A 20,353-nucleotide genomic window follows, 5' to 3' on the forward strand; every position below is an offset into this window, starting at 1 on the left:
TACAGACTCAACTCTAGCCACTTTAATAAATGGAAAAAATTGATCAACTTATCACTAGCCACTTTAAACTATGCCACTTTATATAATGTTTACATACATATGAGATGAGTAATGTAGGGTATGTACTGTACTCTATACCATCTACTGAATCTTGCCTATGCCGTTTGGCTGTCACTCATTCATATGTTTTTGTACATATTCGTATTCATTCCTTTACACTTGTGTGTATAAGGTAGTTGTTGTGGAAATGTTAGGTTACTTGTTAGATATTACTGCATGGTCGGAACTAGAAGCACAAGCATTTCGCTACACTCGCATTAACATCTATTAACCATGTGTATGTGACAAATAGATTTGATTTTGATTTGATTTAAACTCAGTGCCTCTTTGCTTGACATCATGAGAAAATCTAAAGAAATCAGCCAAGACCTCAGAATTTTTTTTTAGACCTCCACAAGTCTGGTTCATCCTTGAGAGAAATTTCCAAACGCTTGAAGGTACCACGTTCATCTGTGCAAACAATAGTACGCAAGTATAAACAACATGGGACCACGCAGCCGTCATACCTCTCAGGAAGGAGTCGCGTTCTGTCTCCAAGAGATGAACGTACTGTGGTGCGAAAAGTGCAAATCAAACCCAGAACAACAACAAAGGACCTAGTGAAGATGCTGGAGGAAACAGGTACAAAAGTATCTGTAGCCACAGTAAAACGAGCCCTATATCGACATAACCTGAAAGGCCGCTCAGCAAGGAAGAATCCACTGCACTAAAACGGCATAAAAAAGCCATACTACGGTTTGCAACTGCACATGTGGACAAATATTGTACTTGGAGAAATGTCCTCTGGTCTGTTGAAACTAAATATAACTGTTTGGCCAAAATGGCCATCGTTATGTTTGGAGGAAAAAGTGGGAGGCTTGCAAGCCGAAGAACACCATCCCAACCGTGAAGCATATTGGTGGCAGCATCATGCTCTGGGGGTGCTTTGCTGCAGGAGGGACTGGTGCACTTCACAAAATAGATGGCAACATGAGGAAGGAAAATTATGTGGATATATTGAAGCAACATTTCAAGACATCATTCAAGAAGTTAAAGAATGGTCGCAAATGGGTCTTCCAAATGGACAATGACCCCAAGCATACTCCCAAAATTGTGGCAAAATGGCTTAAGGACAACAAAGTCAAGGTATTTGATTGTCCATCACAAAGCCCTGACCTCAATCCCATAGAAAATATGTGGGCAGGACTGAAAAAGTGTGTGCGAGCAAGGAGGCCTACAACCCTGACTCAGTTACACCAGCTCTGTCAGGAGCAATTGGCCAAAATTCACCCAACTTATTGTGGGAAGCTTGAGGAAGGCTACCCGAAATGTTTGACCCAAGTTAAACAATTTAATGGCAATGCTACCAAATACTAATTGAGTGTATGTAAACTTCTGACCCACTGGGAATGTGATGAAAGAAATTAAACCTGAAATAAATCATTCTCTTGTAACGGCTGTCTGTAAGAGGGAACCAAGGTGCAGCAGAGGATGTGCTCATCATTAGAATTTTAATTCAAATAAACAAGAGAACACTACAAAATGACCAAAACGACAGCAAACAGTCCTGTTAGGAAAATACTCAAACAGAAACAATTACCCACAAACATCGTGGGGGAAAAGGAACTTAAATGTGATTCCCAATCAGACATAACAAGCGACAGCTGTCTGATTGGGAAATCACCCCCGAGCCCAACATAGAAATAAAACACAAAGAAAGGCTATAACCAAAACATAGAAAATAAACCATAGAAATGCCACACCCTGACCAAAATAGCAGAGTTCACCTGGTCAGGGCGTGACAGTACCCCCCCTCCAACGGTGCGTACTCCCGGCGCACCAACCTAAAGTCTATTAGGGGGGGGACCCGGGTGGGCGCCTCACCCTCGGTGGAGGCTCTGGCCCCGGGCGTGTTTCTCCCCCTGCCTCCACCCTAGCCCTACCCCTCTGGCCCGGACTGGACCACGGTGGAGCGGCATACTCAGGCTCCGGAGCGGAGCCGCCGACCGGAACAGGACTGGTCACCGGTGGACCAGACACAGGCCGTGCCGGACTGTGGACACGCGCCGTGGGCCTAGTGCGGGGAACAGGAATGGGCCGGACAGGACTGGGGACACGCACCACTAACCTGGTGCGGGGAGCAGGGGCGGGCCGGACTGGACTGGGGACACGCACCACTGGCTTGGTGCTGGGAGCAGGGACGGGCCGGACTGGACTGGGGACACGCACCACTGGCTTGGTGCGGGGAGCAGGGACGGGCCGGACTGGACTGGGGACACGCACCGTGGGCTTGGTGCGAGGAGCAGGGACGGGCCGGACTGGACTGGACACACGCACCACTGGCTTGGCGCGGGGAGCAGGGATGGGCCAGACAGGACTGAGGACACGCACCGTGGGCTTGGTGCGAGGAGCAGGGACGGGTCGGGCCGGACTGTGGACACGCACCACTAACCTGGTGCGGGGAGCAGGAATGGGCCGGACAGGACTGGGGACACGCACCACTAACCTGGTGCGGGGAGCAGGGACGGGCCGGACTGGACTGGGGACACGCACCACTGGCTTGGTGCGGGGAGCAGGGACGGGCCGGACTGGACTGGGGACACGCACCACTGGCTTGGTGCGGGGAGCAGGGATGGGCCGGACTGGACTGTAGACACGCACCACATTCGCCCGGCAAGGGCGAGGTGCCGGCACAGGACGTGCTAGACCGTGACCGCACACCGGCGACACAGTGCGCCCAAGCGGCGCCGGATATCCTGGACCGAGGAGGCGCACTGGAGGTCTGGAGTGCACAGCTGACATCACCCGTTCTGGCTCAACGCCCACCTTAGCCTGGCAAGTGTGGAGCGCTGGCACAGAACGCACTGGGCTGAGCAGCCGTACCGGAGACACAGTGCGCGTCCTCGGCGCAGGATACATCGGACCGAGAAGGGGCACCGGAGGCCAGGAGCGCTGAGCCGGCACAACACGTCCTCGCTGAACACTCCCCCTAGCCCGGCAAATGTGGGGCGCTGGCACAGAGCGCACTGGGCTGTGCAGGCGCACTGGCGATACCGTGCGCACCTCTGCCACCCAAGGCTCTTCCTCCACGCTGTCCCTACGCAGGTCCTCCAGGACCTGCCACATCTCTGCCTCCTCCTTCGCCGTTATCCCCCACGAGAGCAGTGGTCTGGGCTCTTCCTCTGCCCTTCCGGACCACCCCATTAGCCCCCCCCCAAAATTTTCTTGGGGGTGTCTTCCGGGCCTCCTCGACCGCCGCCTGCGACTCCTTCCACCGGCTGGCATCACCTCCTCGACCTGGGAATCCCTCCGCCAGGGTCCTTTCCCCGACATGATCTCCTCCCAGGTCCAGAACTCCTTTCCCTCGCGAGCCCATCTCTCGCGCTCCTTTTCCTCCCGCTGCTTGGTCCTGGTTCGGTGGGTAATTCTGTAACGGCTGTCTGTAAGAGGGAACCAAGGTGCAGCAGAGGATGTGCTCATCATTAGAATTTTAATTCAAATAAACAAGAGAACACTACAAAATGACCAAAACGACAGCAAACAGTCCTGTTAGGAAAATACTCAAACAGAAACAATTACCCACAAACATCGTGGGGGAAAAGGAACTTAAATGTGATTCCCAATCAGACATAACAAGCGACAGCTGTCTGATTGGGAAATCACCCCCGAGCCCAACATAGAAATAAAACACAAAGAAAGGCTATAACCAAAACATAGAAAATAAACCATAGAAATGCCACACCCTGACCAAAATAGCAGAGTTCACCTGGTCAGGGCGTGACATCTCTCTACTATTATTCTGACATTTCACATTCTTAAAATAAAGTGGTGATCATAACTGACCTAAGACATGGCATTTTTACTAGGATTAAATGTCAGGAATTGTGAAAAACTGAGTTTAAATGTATTTGGCTAAGGTGTCTGACTTCAACTCTTTCTCCCTGGCATATTACATCATTTATGCAGCAGCATACAAGACATTTTTGCATTCACCTTTGTGTGCGGCGGTCCTTCATGGGCAATGTTTTTCATCAAACTGTGTCGTCAGAGTCTGGCATTCTTGGGATTCATGGTGCTTTCAAGAGAACTTGAACTCTGAGAAGAAAAAAAAAGTTGAATCATGATGACGTCAGTGATCTTCAGGTCATATCTCTAGAAAGAGACCCGAGTTCCGAATTTACAATTCCGAGTTCGATGAAAGTTCAAACCATATTTTCCCAGTCATAGCTCATTTTTCCAAAGTTCCCAGTTGTCTTGAACTCACTAAAGTCGGATTTTGCTGTTCCGAGTTAACAGTTGTTTTGAGTGCTGCGCAAAGCATGCTTCATTGACAGCATGGCCAATGTTGAATGTTTATACTTTTAAACTAGGAAAAGAGATGTGATGATGACTGCTAGCTAAGATTTTGAAAGTATGATGTTGACAGTCCAATCAAAGCTACTGTAGATATGTAATTTGATGTTATTTATCTGTGGCCAATGACCTTGAGCCTTCTTGGATGGGCACTTCTAATGTAACTAAACTCAGCAAAAAAAGAAACGTCCTCACTGTTAACCACATTTATTTTCAGCAAACTTAACATGTGTAAATATTTGTATGAACATAACAAGATTCAACAACTGAGACATAAACTGAACAAGTTCCACGGACATTTGACTAACAGAAATGGAATAATGTGTCCCTGAACAAAGGGGGGGGGGTCAAAATCAAAAGTAACAGTCAGTGTCTGGTGTGGCCACCAGCTGCATTAAGTACTGCAGTACATCTCCTCCTCATGGACTGAACCAGATTTGCCAGTTCTTGCTGTGAGATGTTACCCCACTCTTCCACGAAGGAACCTGCAATTTCCCCAGACTTTTCTGGGGGAATGGCCCTAGCCCTCACCCTCTGATCCAACAGGTCCCAGATATGCTCAATGGGATTGAGATCCGGGCTCTTCGCTGGCCATGGCAGAACACTGACATTCCTGTCTTGCAGGAAGTCATGTACAGAACGAGCAGTATGTCTGGTGGCATTGTCATGCTGGAAGGTCATGTCAGGATGAGCCTGCAGGAAGGGTACCACATGAGGGAGGAGGATGTCTTCCCTGTAACGCACAAAGTTGAGATTGCCTGCAATGACAACAAGCTCAGTCCGATGTTGGTGTGACACACCGCCCCAGACCATGATGGACCCTGCACCTCCAAATCTCACCCCTGGTGAGACCAAACCGCAACTCGTCAGTGAAGAGCACTTTTTGCCAGTCCTGTCTGGTCCAGCGACAGTGGGTTTGTGCCCACAATCGACTTCGATCGGGTTCAAGTACAGAGCCCGGACTTGAACCCGATCGAACATCTCTGGAGAGACCTGAAAATAGCTGGGCAGCGACGCTCCCCAACAAACCTGACAGAGCTTAAGAGGATCTGCAGTGAAGAATGGGAGAAACTCCCCAAATACAGGTGTGCCAAGCTTGTACCGTCATACCCAAGAATACTCGAGGTTTAATCACTGCCAAAAGGGCTTTAACAAAGTAGTGAGTAAAGGGTCTGAATACTTATGGAAATGTGATATTTCAGGATTTTATGTATAATACATTTGCAAACATTTCTAAAAACCTGTTGTTGCTTTGTCATTATTGGCTATTGTCTGTAGATTAATGTGGGACAAAAAATATTTAATCAATTTTAGAATAAGGCTGTAACGTAACAAAATGTGGAAAAAGTGAAGGGGTATGAATACTTTCCGAATGCACTGTAGCTATCTGAGAGCATGATTTACAAGAAATACCCTGACTGAATAAAGAGGGACTCAATGACCTAGGTTTTATCATGCAGAGGAGCGCATGGTCGAGGTCCTGTCCGTAAAGATGTGCAGGCGTTGCATTTTATTAACCAATGGTTGTGAGCCACATCATCCAGCTCGCACTATCACATTATGTAGTTAGCTGATATATTAAATACCCATCCAGGCGTCATAAGATCTGGTGTGAGTCAGCAATGTAGTGCAGGAACTCAAACCAGGATTTACAAGAAATCGCCTGACTGACTAAAAAACAAAACCTTAAAGGGTGACCAATCACATCATGAAGTACAACGAGGCATGCCCCCACATCTCTATAAAACATCAGCCGCATCTCCGCTTGTAGACAGAAGACTCTAGACTCTACTCACAACAGGCAGGCAGGCAGGCAGGCAAAGGTAAGGACGTCTATAAATTACTATTACAAGGCACAAGCATGAACCACATTCTTGTTGCATGATTTGATATTACAAATGGGTGTTCTTTTCAAATAGATTTTCAAAAATGAAGTATAAAAAAGTTTAATATCTGTGAATCTTTTGGAATAGAAAAAAAGACTACATATTAAATATATTTTTTACAAAGCCTTCTATAATATGTTTACTGTAATCAGTATCTAATGGATACATGTAATTTGTAAATATAGGCATTATGATGGAGTTATGCACATTCCTAAAACAGGACTAATATGGACTTAAATATATAATACACATTCTGCACCTAGCTTTTATAGTGCAGGAAAAAAAAATTGCTTACCCTTTTAAAACTATAATCCTAAATTGAAACAATAACAAAGCATTCTTCCCACCTGATACCCTAAACAACGAATGGCTGGGGCTGGAAAAACATAACCATTCTCATTCATAGACAGAACTATGGGTGGACTGATATCAAATGCATAGTTGTAACCATGTTTTGAGGCTATACAGTGTTTGTTCACATTTACATTGTTTACAAACATTGGAGTAAAACTTGCAGCGTTGCAGAGGCAGTTGCAGTGCATTCTGTGTGGTGCATATGTTGGATTTATCGAACATGTGTCAAACTGTATGCGTTGATGGCTTGACAGAAATGGTAGCAAAAGGTGAATGTTTAACTTTTTTTGCACAAATCAAATCAAAGTTTATTTGTCACGTGCGCCGAATACAACAGGTGTAGACCTTACAGTGAAATTCTTACTTACAGGTTCTAACCAACAGTGCAAAAAAAGGTATTAGGTGGACAATAGGTAAGTAAACAAATAAAAACAGTAAAAATAGAGTGAAAAATAACAGTAGGGAGGCTATATACAGGCACCGGTTAGTCGGGCTGATTGAGGTAGTATGTACATGTAGATATGGTTAAAGTGACTATGCATGTATGATAAACAGAGAGTAGCCGTAGCGTAAAAGAGTGGTTGGCGGGACACAATCCAGATAGCCCGGTTAGCCAATGTTCATATGTACATGTATGTACATGAATGTATAGTTAAATTGACTATGCATATATGATATATATCCAGATGATGCTGCGTGCCAATTTGCGCGAATCACTGTCGGTGTGATCAAGGCGTTCAGTAAGTGTATTGAAATAATGACAGTCAAATTGAAAATCATTCAACGAAATAATTAGGATTGCTAAAGCAGTCTTACCTTACGATGACATTGCAAGTGCATATATTGCCCTTCCCTTAAAGCCAAGGTAACGTATGATCCTGCCTATAATAAGTAGCCTTATACCTGTAGCAATGTAGGAGGATGCCTGCGCAGAGTATCCGGCACCAGTGTGCAGTCCAGAGTATCCGGCACCAGTGTGCAGTCCAGAGTATCCGGCACCAGTGTGCAATCCAGAGTATCCGGCAACAGTGTGCAGTCCAGAGTATCCGGCAACAGTGTCTAGTCCGGAACCGAGGGAGACTGCCTGCGACCCGGAACCAGAGGGGTCTGCCTGCGACCCGGAACCAAAGGGGTCTGCCTGCGACCCGGAACCAGAGGGGTCCTGCCTGCGACCCGGAACCGAGGGGGCCTGCCTGCGACCCGGAACCGAGGGGGCCTGACTGCGACCCGGAACCGAGGGGGTCTGCCTGCGACCCGGAACCAGAGGAGCCTGCCTGCGACCCGGAACCAGAGGAGCCTGCCTGCGACCCGGAACCGAGGGAGCCTGCCTGCGACCCGGAACCGAGGGGGCCTGCCTGCGACCCGGAAGCGAGGGGGCCTGCCTGCGACCCGGAAGTGAGGGGGCCTGCCTGCGACCCGGAACCGAAGGAGTCTACCTACGACTCAGAACTGAAATTGACTAACTGTGTTGTAAATGAGTCTGCCTACAGCATGAAAATAAGGGAACCTGCCCACGAGCTACAACAACTTGAGTCTGTCTACGACCCGGACCCCAATGAGTCTGCCTACAACCTGGAGGGCAGGAGGCCGGAACCAGAGCCACCTCCAGGATAGGTGGGTTGGGGAGGGAGGGTGTAGCACAGTGCCGTCGTTGATGGCAGCCACCCTCCCTTCCCTCCCTTTTTTGTTTAGGGGATATTATTTTTTGTTGTGGTATTGGGGATTTTTGTGTTTTCTTTTAAGGTGCATCCCGGGGTCTTCACCTTTAGGGGGGGTACTGTCACATCCTGACCAGCAGAGGGAGGAGTGGTGTAGTATTTTGGTCAGGACGTGGCAGAAGAAGTCTGTATGTGTTGTCTAGTATGTCTGTTTCTGTGTTAGTCTTGTGACTCCTGATCAGGAACAGCTGGGGATCATTTTTCCTGATTGGGAGTCATATATTTAGGAGTCATATATTTAGGAGTCATATATTTAGGAGTATGTTTGTCACTTGGGTTTGTGGGTGGTTGTGCTAACACTGCTAGTCTTTTTGTTTGTAGTAAGCCTGTTAGCCTGTCGTGAGTTCCGTGTTTGTTTTCCTGTGTATACTTTGCTTTAATTTATTATTCTTTATATTAAAATATGAGTATCCACATTCCGCCTGCAGTTTGGTCCATTCAACACGGCTTCAACAATTATGACAATGCCAGAAAAGCCACAACACTAAACAATACATAAATTGCAGTAGAACGGTGACAAACAGTGCCCACAAACTGTTAGGGCCTACATAAAGCTGTCCCAACAGCAGAGTCCCAACAGCAGTCCCAACACCTTACCATTGCTAGACCTGGCTATCAGCGTAGCCTTGTCTGGCAGTGAAACAGTTCATTCAACCTCATTTACTGCCTTAAAAAAAACATAGCTCATATGGCTGACTTGCTTAAACAAATGTGGTTTCTACTGACAATTGTGATTTACAAACTACGGCATAAGGGGACGACAAGCAGATAAGAGGCAGACCGAAATTTCAATTAGTACATTAATGAGAGAGCTAGGATGGACGTAGTCAATATAACTATTTGTTCAGTACTTTTGAAATGTACAGCGACAGAATTCAGAACATGGGACGTTTTTACAGTGTTCTCCCTGTACACCAAGTCAGAACCTTAGGATAAATAAAGGGGGCATATAAGCAGACGATGAAAGCTCTTAAAATATTTAATTATTACGTTTCTCAAAAACAGGTCAGACCAAGTCAGAACAGTAGATTAAATTAATATATCAAATTATTAGGGTGAGGCACATGGGCTACTAACATCTTACTACACATACACTTAGAATTACATTCTTAGCTACAGTATATATATCTCCCTGGCATATTATATAATGTATGCTGCAGAATTCAAGATGTTTTTGGACCTTGTTGTGCTGCGCTCAGTTGAACAGGAAGGTCGCGTGGCGGTCCTTTGTGTGCAAATTTTGTAATCAAGCTTTGTCATCAAAGTCTTGCATTTGCTGGATTTATGGTGCTTTCAAGACAACTGAGAACTCTGAAAAATTGTTAAATCATGATGATGTCAGTGATCTTCAGGTAAATAGCTCTAGAAAGAGGCCAGAGTTGCGAATTTACAGTTTCGAGTTGGGTGAAAGTTGAAAACGTATTTTTCCAGTTGTAGCTCGTTTTTCTCAGTTATCTTGAACTCACTAAAGTCAGACTTTGCACTTCCGAGTTAACAGTTGTTTTGAGCACAGCACAAATCATACTTCATTGACAGCTATAACTTCTCTTCATAATTTCTCATCATATGACAAAGATTAAAAAGGATTTGCCAGTAGATGACTTGATTAATGACGATGACTGCTAACTAAGATTGTGAAAGTATGATGTTGACATGATCAGTCCAATCAAAGCTACTGTAGATATGCGATTTGACGTCATTTTATCTGTGGCCAATGACCTTGAGCCTTCTTGGATGGGCACTTCTAATGTAACTCTATGGCAGCACCGAAGGGGCTTGAGATTTCTAGCTCTACCCTTAGACTTGGTGGCAACATATTGTTCCCATGAGTGACAGAACACTGAGCCAATCATGGCTTAACGCTCCATATTTTCGGTTGACTTGCTCCACCCCCATAGAAAGCACTGAGCTAGGCTGAAACTACTGCATTTTGGAGCTGCCTTACTCATGAAAACCAAAAAGAGACCATGTTTGTATGCAGCTTTATTAATTTATGTATATATTTTTTTACATTGTTTGCTAACTGATGTGACACATATTAATGCCAAAATACCATGCAAAACAGGCAAGGACAAAACATTTCATTTTTTGCTAAAAATGTAGGGCTCAATATAGATGACAGGTCGCCACTGGCTCAGAGCCCAGGGTCTTGGTCCTTTGGCATTAATCCCTGAAACCCAAATCAGCCCCTGGGAACTTGTGTGAATCTGGAAGTAGTAGATAGGTGTAAGCAATATAGTGGTAGCTCCATTTTGACCTCTGATAGGCCAGGTGGGATTAAGGAAATGTCCTGGATGTGATATGCTGTTTATGTACTTTTACATTGCTGGTACACTAGCTAGCTATGTCTCAAAATGCTTGCTGGATCTCTGACCTTGACTTTGCTAGACACTGCTTCTCTCTGCAATACAGATACAGGCAGGTAGCTAGCTAGCAAGCTAGGTGTACGTATGTATTAGTAGTATATAAAACCACTACTAACTCTTTCCCCTGTTAAACACCTTAAATCTGCACTAACATTATCCATCTACAGTGCCCTCCACTAATATTGGCAACCTTGATAAATATGAACAAAATGGGCTGTGAAAAAATCGTCTTTGATGTTTATCCTCTTGGCCTTTCATTCAAAATATTCACAAAAATCAAACCTTTAATCGATGTAAAACTATTGAAAAAAAGACCTGAAAAATATTTTTCTCTGTAACTTGTGCCACAATTATTGGCACCCTTAGAAATTCTTATGAGTAAAATCTAACTGAAGTATAATCCCGTTCATATTTGACTTTAAGCTCACCTGAGTGATTAGGAACACTTAAGTGGTAAGCCATGACTTCCTGTTTCACTGGGGTATAAATATGAGGTGACACACATGCCAAGTTCCCTTAGTCATCCATCAATATGGGAAAGACCCGAGAATACAGTAATGATGTGAGACAATATTGACCCAACGCACAATGAGGAGGATGGTGTGAGTGGCCAAAAAATCTCCAAGGATCACAGCTGGGGAATTGCAGACGTTAGTTGGGTCTTGGGGTCAGAAAGTCTCCAATACTATGATCAGACGCAAGCTGTTTGGGAGAGTTGCCATAAAAATGCCTTTGCTGTCATAAAACAACAAACTGAAGTGCCTACAGTTTGCCAAATGTTACTGGAACTTTCAATGGGACCGGGTTCTATTGTCAGATAAGACCATTAATAGAGCTTTTTGGAAAAAACACCAGAGGTGGGTTTGGCATAGACAGAAAGATAGTCATGCAGAAAAGTACCTCATCCCCACTGTGAAATATGGTGGTGGATCTTTGATGTTGTGGGGCTGTTTTTCTTCTAAAAGCCCTAGACAACTTGTTAGGGTACATGTCATCTTAGACTCCAAGTACCAGCAGATATTAAATCAAAACCTGACCGCCTCTGCTAGGAAGCTTAAACTGGGCCGTGGTTGGATCTTCCAGCAGGACAATGAAAACCTCAATCAACACAACATTTTTTTCACTGACCACAGAATCCAGGTTGCCATAGCCATCCCAGTCCCCTGACCTAAAGCCAATAGAAAACCTGTGGGATGAGCTGAAAAGGAGAGTCCGCAAGCGTGGACCTGGGAATCTGAAGGATCTGGAGGGATTCTGTATGGAGGAATGGTCTCAGATCCCTTGCCATGTGTTCTCCAACCTCATTACGCATTATAGGAGAAGACTCAGAGCTGTTATCTTGGCAAAGGGAGGTTGCACAAAGTATTGAATGAAGGATTGCCAATAATTGTTGCACACATATATTTGAGAAAAATATTTGTTTATCATAAGAATTTATTTTTTCTTTCATGTTCGATTGTCAATATTTTGTATGAAAGACCTAGAGGATAAACAATGAAGCCATTTTTTTACAGCCCATTTTGCTCATATTTACCAGGGGTGTCAATATTAGTGGAGTGCACTGTACATTTCTGTGTTCCCCTGTGAAGATATGTGTTTGACTGTAATGAAAAGCTAATATTAATACAATTTGCATCTGCATATTGCCAATAAATGGTGATGGGGTTGGGGACTTAGAGAATCTACTTGTTCCAGAGTGGTTTGTGAGCTGTGCAGTCTCTGCTGTACAGCGTAGGTCAAGTGCTTCACCAGCAGGGGCGCTATTTTACATCATTGTGCCTTGGAATAAGCATCACCAATAAATCACAGTTCAAACTTGTATTGTTTGTTATAGTAGTTTCTACCTGTCTGTAGAATGCCATGCATTTTCAAGAAACCGCCAACATATGACCTTCATCTACAATTGGGCTAAAAGGTATTCACAAGTTGATCATGACATGAAGCAATATAGGCCTATTTCAGCACAGGATGGGTAGAGGAACATCAGTCTGTCCAGCAGATCAATGTGGTTTTAGGTGTAAACAAAATTTGGAGATGGGATCAGTGTGTTGTCAGAATCTCTATTCTCAATATTGTCTTAGTTTGTACCTTGGGCCCGGATATGATACAATAAATTAAATCCTTTGTCCCAGATTGGTATCAGGACTGCACACACCACCCATTCAGGGCTGGTCATTTCTGCTTCAAACATTTAACATTTACCAGCAGTCTGCTCTATTCTACATTGATTGTGCCTGAATCATTTCCTGGTAACTCAAATGCATATTGTCAGGTATTGGTGCGTACTGGCAGCATTTATTGCTCAGGGTCATGTTCAAGGATTGAATTACAGTTGAAGTAGTTGCCATGCAACTTTATTTATGAAGTGAATATAGGCAATTTATTTTAAAAAACCATAATACATTCACTAACCACTTAGCTATATCCCTCCGGATGGCATTGATGCTCTTCTTGTCTCCAGAGAAGGACATGTTGGCCCCATGAGAAGGTGTTCTGTAAACTGAGCAGGGATTACACAGATCCCTTAAAAGGCATTTGAAGTAACCTGTAATCGCTGCCAAAGGTGCTTCAACAAAGTACTGAGTAAAGGGTCTGAGTACTTACAGTGGCAAGAAAAAGTATGTGAACCCTTTGGAATTACCTGGATTTCTGCATAAATTGGTCATAAAATTTGATCTGATCTTCATCTAAATCACAACAATAGACAAACACAGTGTGCTTAAACTAATGACACACAAATTATTGTATTCAATATCGACAAGAAAAATACATAATTAAAAACATTAACCGTGTAGGTTGGAAAAACGTATGGAAGAGAAAAATTGTCACTGAATTACCACAGTTGTAATGTTTGTTTGTGTCAATTGTGTCAATTAATCCCATAAGGGATGGGTTGCCAATTGGCGATTTGACACAAATACAATTTCATTCATAAAATGTAATTTTTTCCATCCACTCCAAGCTGTCTTTTTGCCTTTTCCATGAAACTGTGTGGTTGTATCACAACCTGTAAATGCATGGAAGCCTGACAAAGCCAAACTCGCATTCCAAGCTTCTCGTAGATGGTGTTGATGCAAAACCAACCCACAGCTTTATGGTTGGATAGTCTTTGGTAAGATAGAAGAACAGATCAGCAAGGAGGACAATGATAGCTGAATCCAGTTGTCGTGTCTTTGGCTATGCCGGATTAAGTGATATGACATGCTATTCTATAAAATCCTTTCTCTGTAATTAATATTACCTGATTAAGCTAATCATGTAAATGTAATTAACTAGAAAGTCGGGGCACCACGGAAGAACGTTTATAGAGCCGTTATCTACCGAATAAACTCTTAAAAACTTAGTAATATTTTACATCGATAGCCGTCATCTTTGGATATCATAAGTAGACCAGTAGATCAAATGTTGGGAACACTCCCCACTAGGGTACACTTCTTCCTTGGGCCGAAGCCACATGGGATTCCAGCTGGGGCGGGACTTCTGTCAGTGCTGGAATACTGAATTGGTTTTGCAAAAAAAACATTTTACTGATTGATCAATTTTAATGATAAATCAAACCTGTATAGGCTATTTGGGATTTAAACTTTAATTAACCTGAGAGGTTTATTCATCTAGGTTAATGTGGAAAAAAGATTACAATGTCTCATTTAGAAAACATCAGTTTGGATATTATTTAAAAGATCCATTTGAGAATGTAAATCTGGCAATTTCACTTATTAGTTCAATTGAATAAGATATCGATATCCGTCTGGATATCGTGAGTAATGACTTGAGTGTCACCTGACTAATTCTTCTTAAAGGAAAGTACTGGTGACTCCTGCAGAGGTCCCTTCTGGCAAACTCTGAAATCAAGCGGAAGGTTCCGCAAGGCGGAGGACTTACCATGTGGCACAAAACAAAATGGCTGTTTTCCCTTTTGTTAGCTTAGCATCTCGAGCAAGCTAATCCTACGTTTTGCATATTTCAGGCATAACATAGGATTCCCTTGGCAAGGGAAAGGTTTTACTCATAACGTATTATGTTCAAACCATTTTCGGCGTTATTTTGACGATGTTTTAACCGGAACTCGTGGCAAACAACGAACTGCGCCGTGGTCTACTCGCGTGTAACCACGAGAAAGACACTTATCGCTGGTCAAGCTAATCTCTACTAAATTTCAAATCGGCTGGCACTTTGTCCTCGCTCGAGAAATTAATAATGACCTAGCCAACACGCGTCAGAAATGCTCGAGGCAGAAATAGCCCAGCGCCATTTCTCAGATAGCTTTATCAGCCCTCATACAGAAATGTATAGCTTACGCTACCCACTGACTACGTCAGAGCACAACACGCACCAATAATTCCGGTCTACAATTCCCATAATGTATATAAGATACTTGGTATATTATGTAATCTGCTTTTCAATTTTATATAGGCTGAATCAAAATGAAAGCGTCATCCTATTTTAGATTCCTCGCACGGGGGCACCAATATGTCGTGTCTTTGGCTATGCCGGATTAAGTGATATGACATGCTATAAAATCCTTTCTCTGTAATTAATATTACCTGATTAAGCTAATCATGTAAATGTAATTAACTAGAAGTCGGGGCAGCACGGAAGAACCTTTATAGAGCCGTTATCTTCCGAATAAACTCTTAAAAACGTAGTAATATTTTACATCGATAGCCGTCATCTTAATCGTCACCTTATTTCAGTCTCATAATGAAAGTGGTAAATTCTTGGTTATCTTCACGAACCCTGGCTAACAAGTTGAATCAGCAATACAAAATTGGGTTTAATTATTTATTTACTAAATACCTAAACTAATCACACAGAATTACATATACACAGAATACAAATGTCTTACAGAAAACGTCCCTGGTGGACGGAGCCGACATGGCGGCTTGTTACACAACGAAAGGGGGGGGGGGGTTGGGCTTAAATGAAAGAGCAAATTACCGCCCATTTGGAAAAGGAAAATGCAATAAATATTTACTCTGAGCTGCGCTTCGGTAGGTTGGTCGTAGATACTGGCCGGGTTGGCCAACAGATCTTCCTGTCCTCGGAAGAATGTCAATGGTGGTAAAGTGGGTACGTGGTAGTATCTTCGTCTGTGGTAGACTGGATCCGTCGTCCGTCCTTTCCTAGCCCACGTCTACAGCAGCCGCTGCTAACTCAACGGCCAGGAAGTATCACTTCTGTAGTGAATAAGTTCAAAGTTCATACCATTCACAACCAAAGCTCACGCCGAGGTTGGCTTAGTTCTGTACTTGACATGTGTGTCCTTATAACGCAGAGGCTGCAGACCTCACGTAGTGGAACCAACCGGTTACATTGTGTCATTGTCTTATAGTAGAGGGGGAAGGATGTTTTTCAAGGTTTATGACCCCCGTCTCTTCACAGGGGCGGGCCACTGATCAAGCAGGGCACTTTCCTTATGAAAACCCAAATCTCTCAATTGGAAGCTAAAATTACATTTAATCTCCTAACAAACAATTTCAATATCAAACATTTCAATTGCACAACAATTCCATGTGACTCTGATAACTAGAGGGTGTATACTTTCCCAGGTACAGTTTATGTCGTCCTGTCATCAGTCATAATGTCTGAGATGACAACCGAACTGACATCCATACTCATTAAGTTCCCAAACATATTTCCAACTGGTTTCATTACCAAAATATGGTTCCTTTTCCCCATTTGTTTGATGTTCCCAGACTCTCTATATTTAACACAGGCTATTCAACAGTCCTTCAGTAGGGTCAGAAAGAGAGGGGAAGGGAGAAAGGTATTTATGGGGGGGGGTCATAAACCTTACCCACAGGCCAACGTCATGACACAGTGTTTGAATGATAATGTTCTGTGCATCCTTTTGAAGGGCATCTTTAAGATGAAGGCATACTCATGCGTCTGCCTCTTCCTGGTCTCATTCCAGCGTTGATGTCAGAGAACCCTTTGAGACCTCAGACTCATCAATTGTAGCATAGTTCTTTTCCATCTTCAGATTCATCTTCACACCTTCTGTGTCGACATTTTGTCAACATTCATCCAGATGCCTTTTCCTGGCTTCTCTCTCGTTGAGTATTTTAGACTTCTTCTTTCTATGTGTCCCAAACAATATCCATTCTATTGCACTTTTTCAACTGGTGCTCTACCCAAGACAGTAAGACACTGCTGCCATATTTTCCTAATGTGGAAACTTAGTGGGTAGGCAAGGAATGGACAATGACAGCGCTGTCAATGGTGTTTCCTTTATTTTGGCAGTTACCTGTATATAATGTCATTGTTAAGTTGATTAGAGTTTGTAATTTTATAGACCAAAAATGTAAGTCTAAGAAGCAACATGAGACTGAAAATGTAGCTTTAGTAGATTTTCCATTAGATGGCCAAACAGAAAGAACATCAATATCAGACTTCTCTATACAGTAACGACATTTCCTTTTTTATCCAATAGAGACCCGGATTGCTCTGGTTGGGAACACTAGACCTGGTAAGAGCCTGACAATGCTCCAAAACCCAAACATGACTGGTGAGTACTTAGTCTTCACTTCACTGTACAAGATGGTGATGGAAACTGATTTGGACTGTTCTACCTTTGATTCATAAAAAAAAATTATTCAATGCAAGGAATGGGCTAAAATATAGGGTCATTTGTGTGCTTGTCAGAACAGTACTTTTAATCTCCATACTTCTATTCCATCACTTCCCAGTATTGCCAGTGCAATGACCATAAGTCTGATATGCCTAGTTGTGTCTTTGAAAACACACGTGATAAAGCTATGCATTTTCATGTAAGCTATGTCCTCTGCAGTGTTGATTGATTGTAAGTCATAATAGAAAAAAGGCTAATATGCAACTGACTTGTGATGTTCCACCCTGGTCATAGGCTTCCAAGGAGTTCTCAGATCAACAGTTAACAGCTGCTTTTCCAACAGTAACAACTTTTCCTTGTTATCCAACAGAGAAACGGATTGTGCTGTTGGGGAAGACTGGTGCTGGGAAGAGTGCAGCAGGAAACACAATCCTGGGGACGAGATTGTTCAAATCACAATTACGTTCCATCTCTGTGACTAAAGATTGTGATAAGAAAAGAGAAATGGTGTGTGGGCAGAGTCTGGCTGTTATTGACACCCCAGGGTTGTTTGACACAAAGTTTACACAGGAGGAAGCAATAGAAAAGATCACAATGTGCATCAACCTCTCTTCTCCGGGTCCTCATGTGTTCCTGATTGTGATCAAGCTGGGAAGATTCACTGAAGAGGAGCAGAAAACAGTGAAGATGATTCAGAAACTCTTTGGTAACGAAGCATCAAAATACACCATGGTTCTCTTCACACATGGAGACAAACTTCGGGATGGAACAATTGAAGAATTTCTGTTTGGAAATCAAAATCTAGTAAGCTTAGTTGACCAATGCAATGGGGGATATCACGTCTTCAACAACAAAGATAAGAATCCCTCCCAGGTCACTGAGCTGCTTGAGAAGATAAACAACATGGTCATGATGAATGGAGGAAGCCATTACACCACTGAGATGTTCCAGGAGGCTGAGAGAGAGATTGAAGAGGAGAAGAACAGGATCCTGAGAGAGAATGAAGAGACGAGAAACAAAGAGGAGGAGAAACTGAAGAAAATATTTGAAGGAGAGGCTCTGGAGAAAGCAAGAATGGAGCTGAGGGAAAAACATGAAAGAGAGGCTCGAGAGAAAGCTGAAAGAATGAGCACAGCTGGGCATTATCTTGTTGTTGCAGGTTCTGTTGCTGCAAGTGGAGCTACTATTGGAGGTGTTATTGCAGGACCAGCTGGTGCAGCAGTAGGTGCGTTAGCAGGAGCTATTGCTGGAGTAATTGAGGTGTTGTTTGAAGAATATGTTTGCTGTATACAATAAAAAATATTTATTTGACTTGACTGCTAAGTAATTGAACAATATAACTGTTTTAGTATGTTTATTATCATATTAGTATCCTAGCAATAGCGATGATCGTGTTATGGGTTAGACAGAATGATCTATGTGAAGTGGTATTGGCTAGAGGGAAGTAAACAAACGTCTGTCCATAAGGGTGGGATAGGAGCCAGCTGATAGATCCTCATTTACTCTCTTATATAATATTTTCTTAATGTGTTTGTCATTATATTCTCTTAAGATGTATATCATAATTTATTAGAATAAAAATAAGTGTTCTCTCTGCATATAAGAAGAGCAATTATGTGACTGACTCCCTGACCTCAAAACCTCTCGTGACTGATAACAAGACCTGTGAGATGTTTGGCGGTCTACCGGAACAAACACCACCTGCCCAGCAACAGAGATTGATTGTTCATCCTAAACACAGAAGGGGGGTCTGTGCTTGTGACTTCATATCTTGTCTTTGCAGCTGTATGACCCAGTGTGGCAAATAAATCTAGCTTGAGCTTTATTTGGAGTCCGGCTGGAATTTGTACCAGAACAATTGGCATTGTCGGCAGGATTTACCACAATTTACAGTCCGAATCAGTGGAACAGGAGCCGGTATACAAAAACGAGATAGGCAAAGTTCATATAGTTGTTTCCACTCATTCTGACATCTTTGGGAGATGAGGGTTGTAGGCTGAATATAAATGATGGGAAACTGACCTAGAAAGCCTGGATTTATTCAGTAAGCCCATTGTATATATGCGACTGGTTGGAGACCCTAAGGGGTTCAGCAACCAGAAGGTTAGGGTTTAGCCATCTGAAGTTTAGGGGTTTGGCCACCAGAAGGTTAGGGTTTAGCCACCAGAAATGTAGACTGTTTAAGTTTCTGTATTGTTTGTGTAGTATGTAGATAAGGTTATAGGTGTTTTCCGGCAGAAGTGGCTGTCAAGGAGGAGACATTGTCACTATCTGGTAATGTGAATGGTGATCGACTGTTGCCTGTGAGTTCTAAAGGGGGCTCACCTCCGTGGGTGGAGAAGAACAGAAGTATTAAGAACTTATTTGAAATCGATATGTGTGTGTATATGGCTGTGGACAGGCTGAGGCGATAAGTAAAGAGATTGGTTTGTGCCCTAGAGGGGCTAAGTATTAGAGACCGATTGTGTAGCAATAAAAAAACATTACTTGTCAATACCGGTAATGTGTGTTGTCAACAACAGTGATACTTGAGGAGTGACACTTGAATAAGACATTAAGTCTCCCATAATCTCCAGTAGTAAATTGGCAGACGCTTCAGTATGGTTCTCAACACAAGGTATCAGGTCCCGTGACCAAATGATTAGGGACCCATACTGTAACTAAAATCCAGGGAAGTGGGTATACCTACCTGGAAACATTTTAATAGAGAGTAATAGTGCCCTGGGTGAGGATATCTAAAAACCCTATACACCATTTGGAGAGGAGCATGAATAATAACTATTGAAAAGGCCTCCTGGGGTCCCGACACTCCTGTAAAAGGTGGACTAGAGAAAGATACATTTATCAAAGTCATAGAGGCGGTGAAAGAGGCGCACGAGCAATCTACCAGTTTTGTCTCTAATATGGTCAACAACAACAAAAAATCAGATCTAATAAGGAACTCAGAGATGCTATTGTGAGTCCGGCTGAAATTTGTACCGGAACATAGAACCTAGAGTGCCTTGCAAAAGTATTCATCCCCCTTGGCATTCTTCCTATTTTGTTGCATTACAACCTGTAATTTCA

The 20,353-nt window shown here is 43.3% G+C and overlaps 1 protein-coding gene across 1 annotated transcript; it reads left to right on the top strand.

The window, feature by feature from the left end:
* Positions 1-6,108: 6,108 nt before the first annotated feature.
* On the top strand, positions 6,109-19,112 carry LOC115202401 (GTPase IMAP family member 7). Its single transcript, XM_029766530.1, has 3 exons — positions 6,109-6,215; positions 17,150-17,224; positions 17,658-19,112. The coding sequence occupies exons 2-3, from the start codon at positions 17,200-17,202 to the stop codon at positions 18,581-18,583; spliced, it is 951 nt and encodes a 316-aa protein (XP_029622390.1). The 5' UTR covers positions 6,109-6,215; positions 17,150-17,199; the 3' UTR covers positions 18,584-19,112.
* The last annotated feature ends 1,241 nt before the right edge of the window (positions 19,113-20,353 follow it).

The sequence above is a fragment of the Salmo trutta genome, chromosome 11 (assembly GCF_901001165.1).
Source record: "Salmo trutta chromosome 11, fSalTru1.1, whole genome shotgun sequence".
NCBI classification, from domain to species: domain Eukaryota; kingdom Metazoa; phylum Chordata; class Actinopteri; order Salmoniformes; family Salmonidae; genus Salmo; species Salmo trutta.

Bases quoted from the DNA above. Each gene is read 5' to 3' on its own strand.
- LOC115202401 (XM_029766530.1), top strand. From the start codon at position 17,200: ATGCTCCAAAACCCAAACATGACTG. The intron at 17,225-17,657 runs GTGAGTACTTAG...GTTATCCAACAG, and splicing joins CCAAAACCCAAACATGACTG to AGAAACGGATTGTGCTGTTG.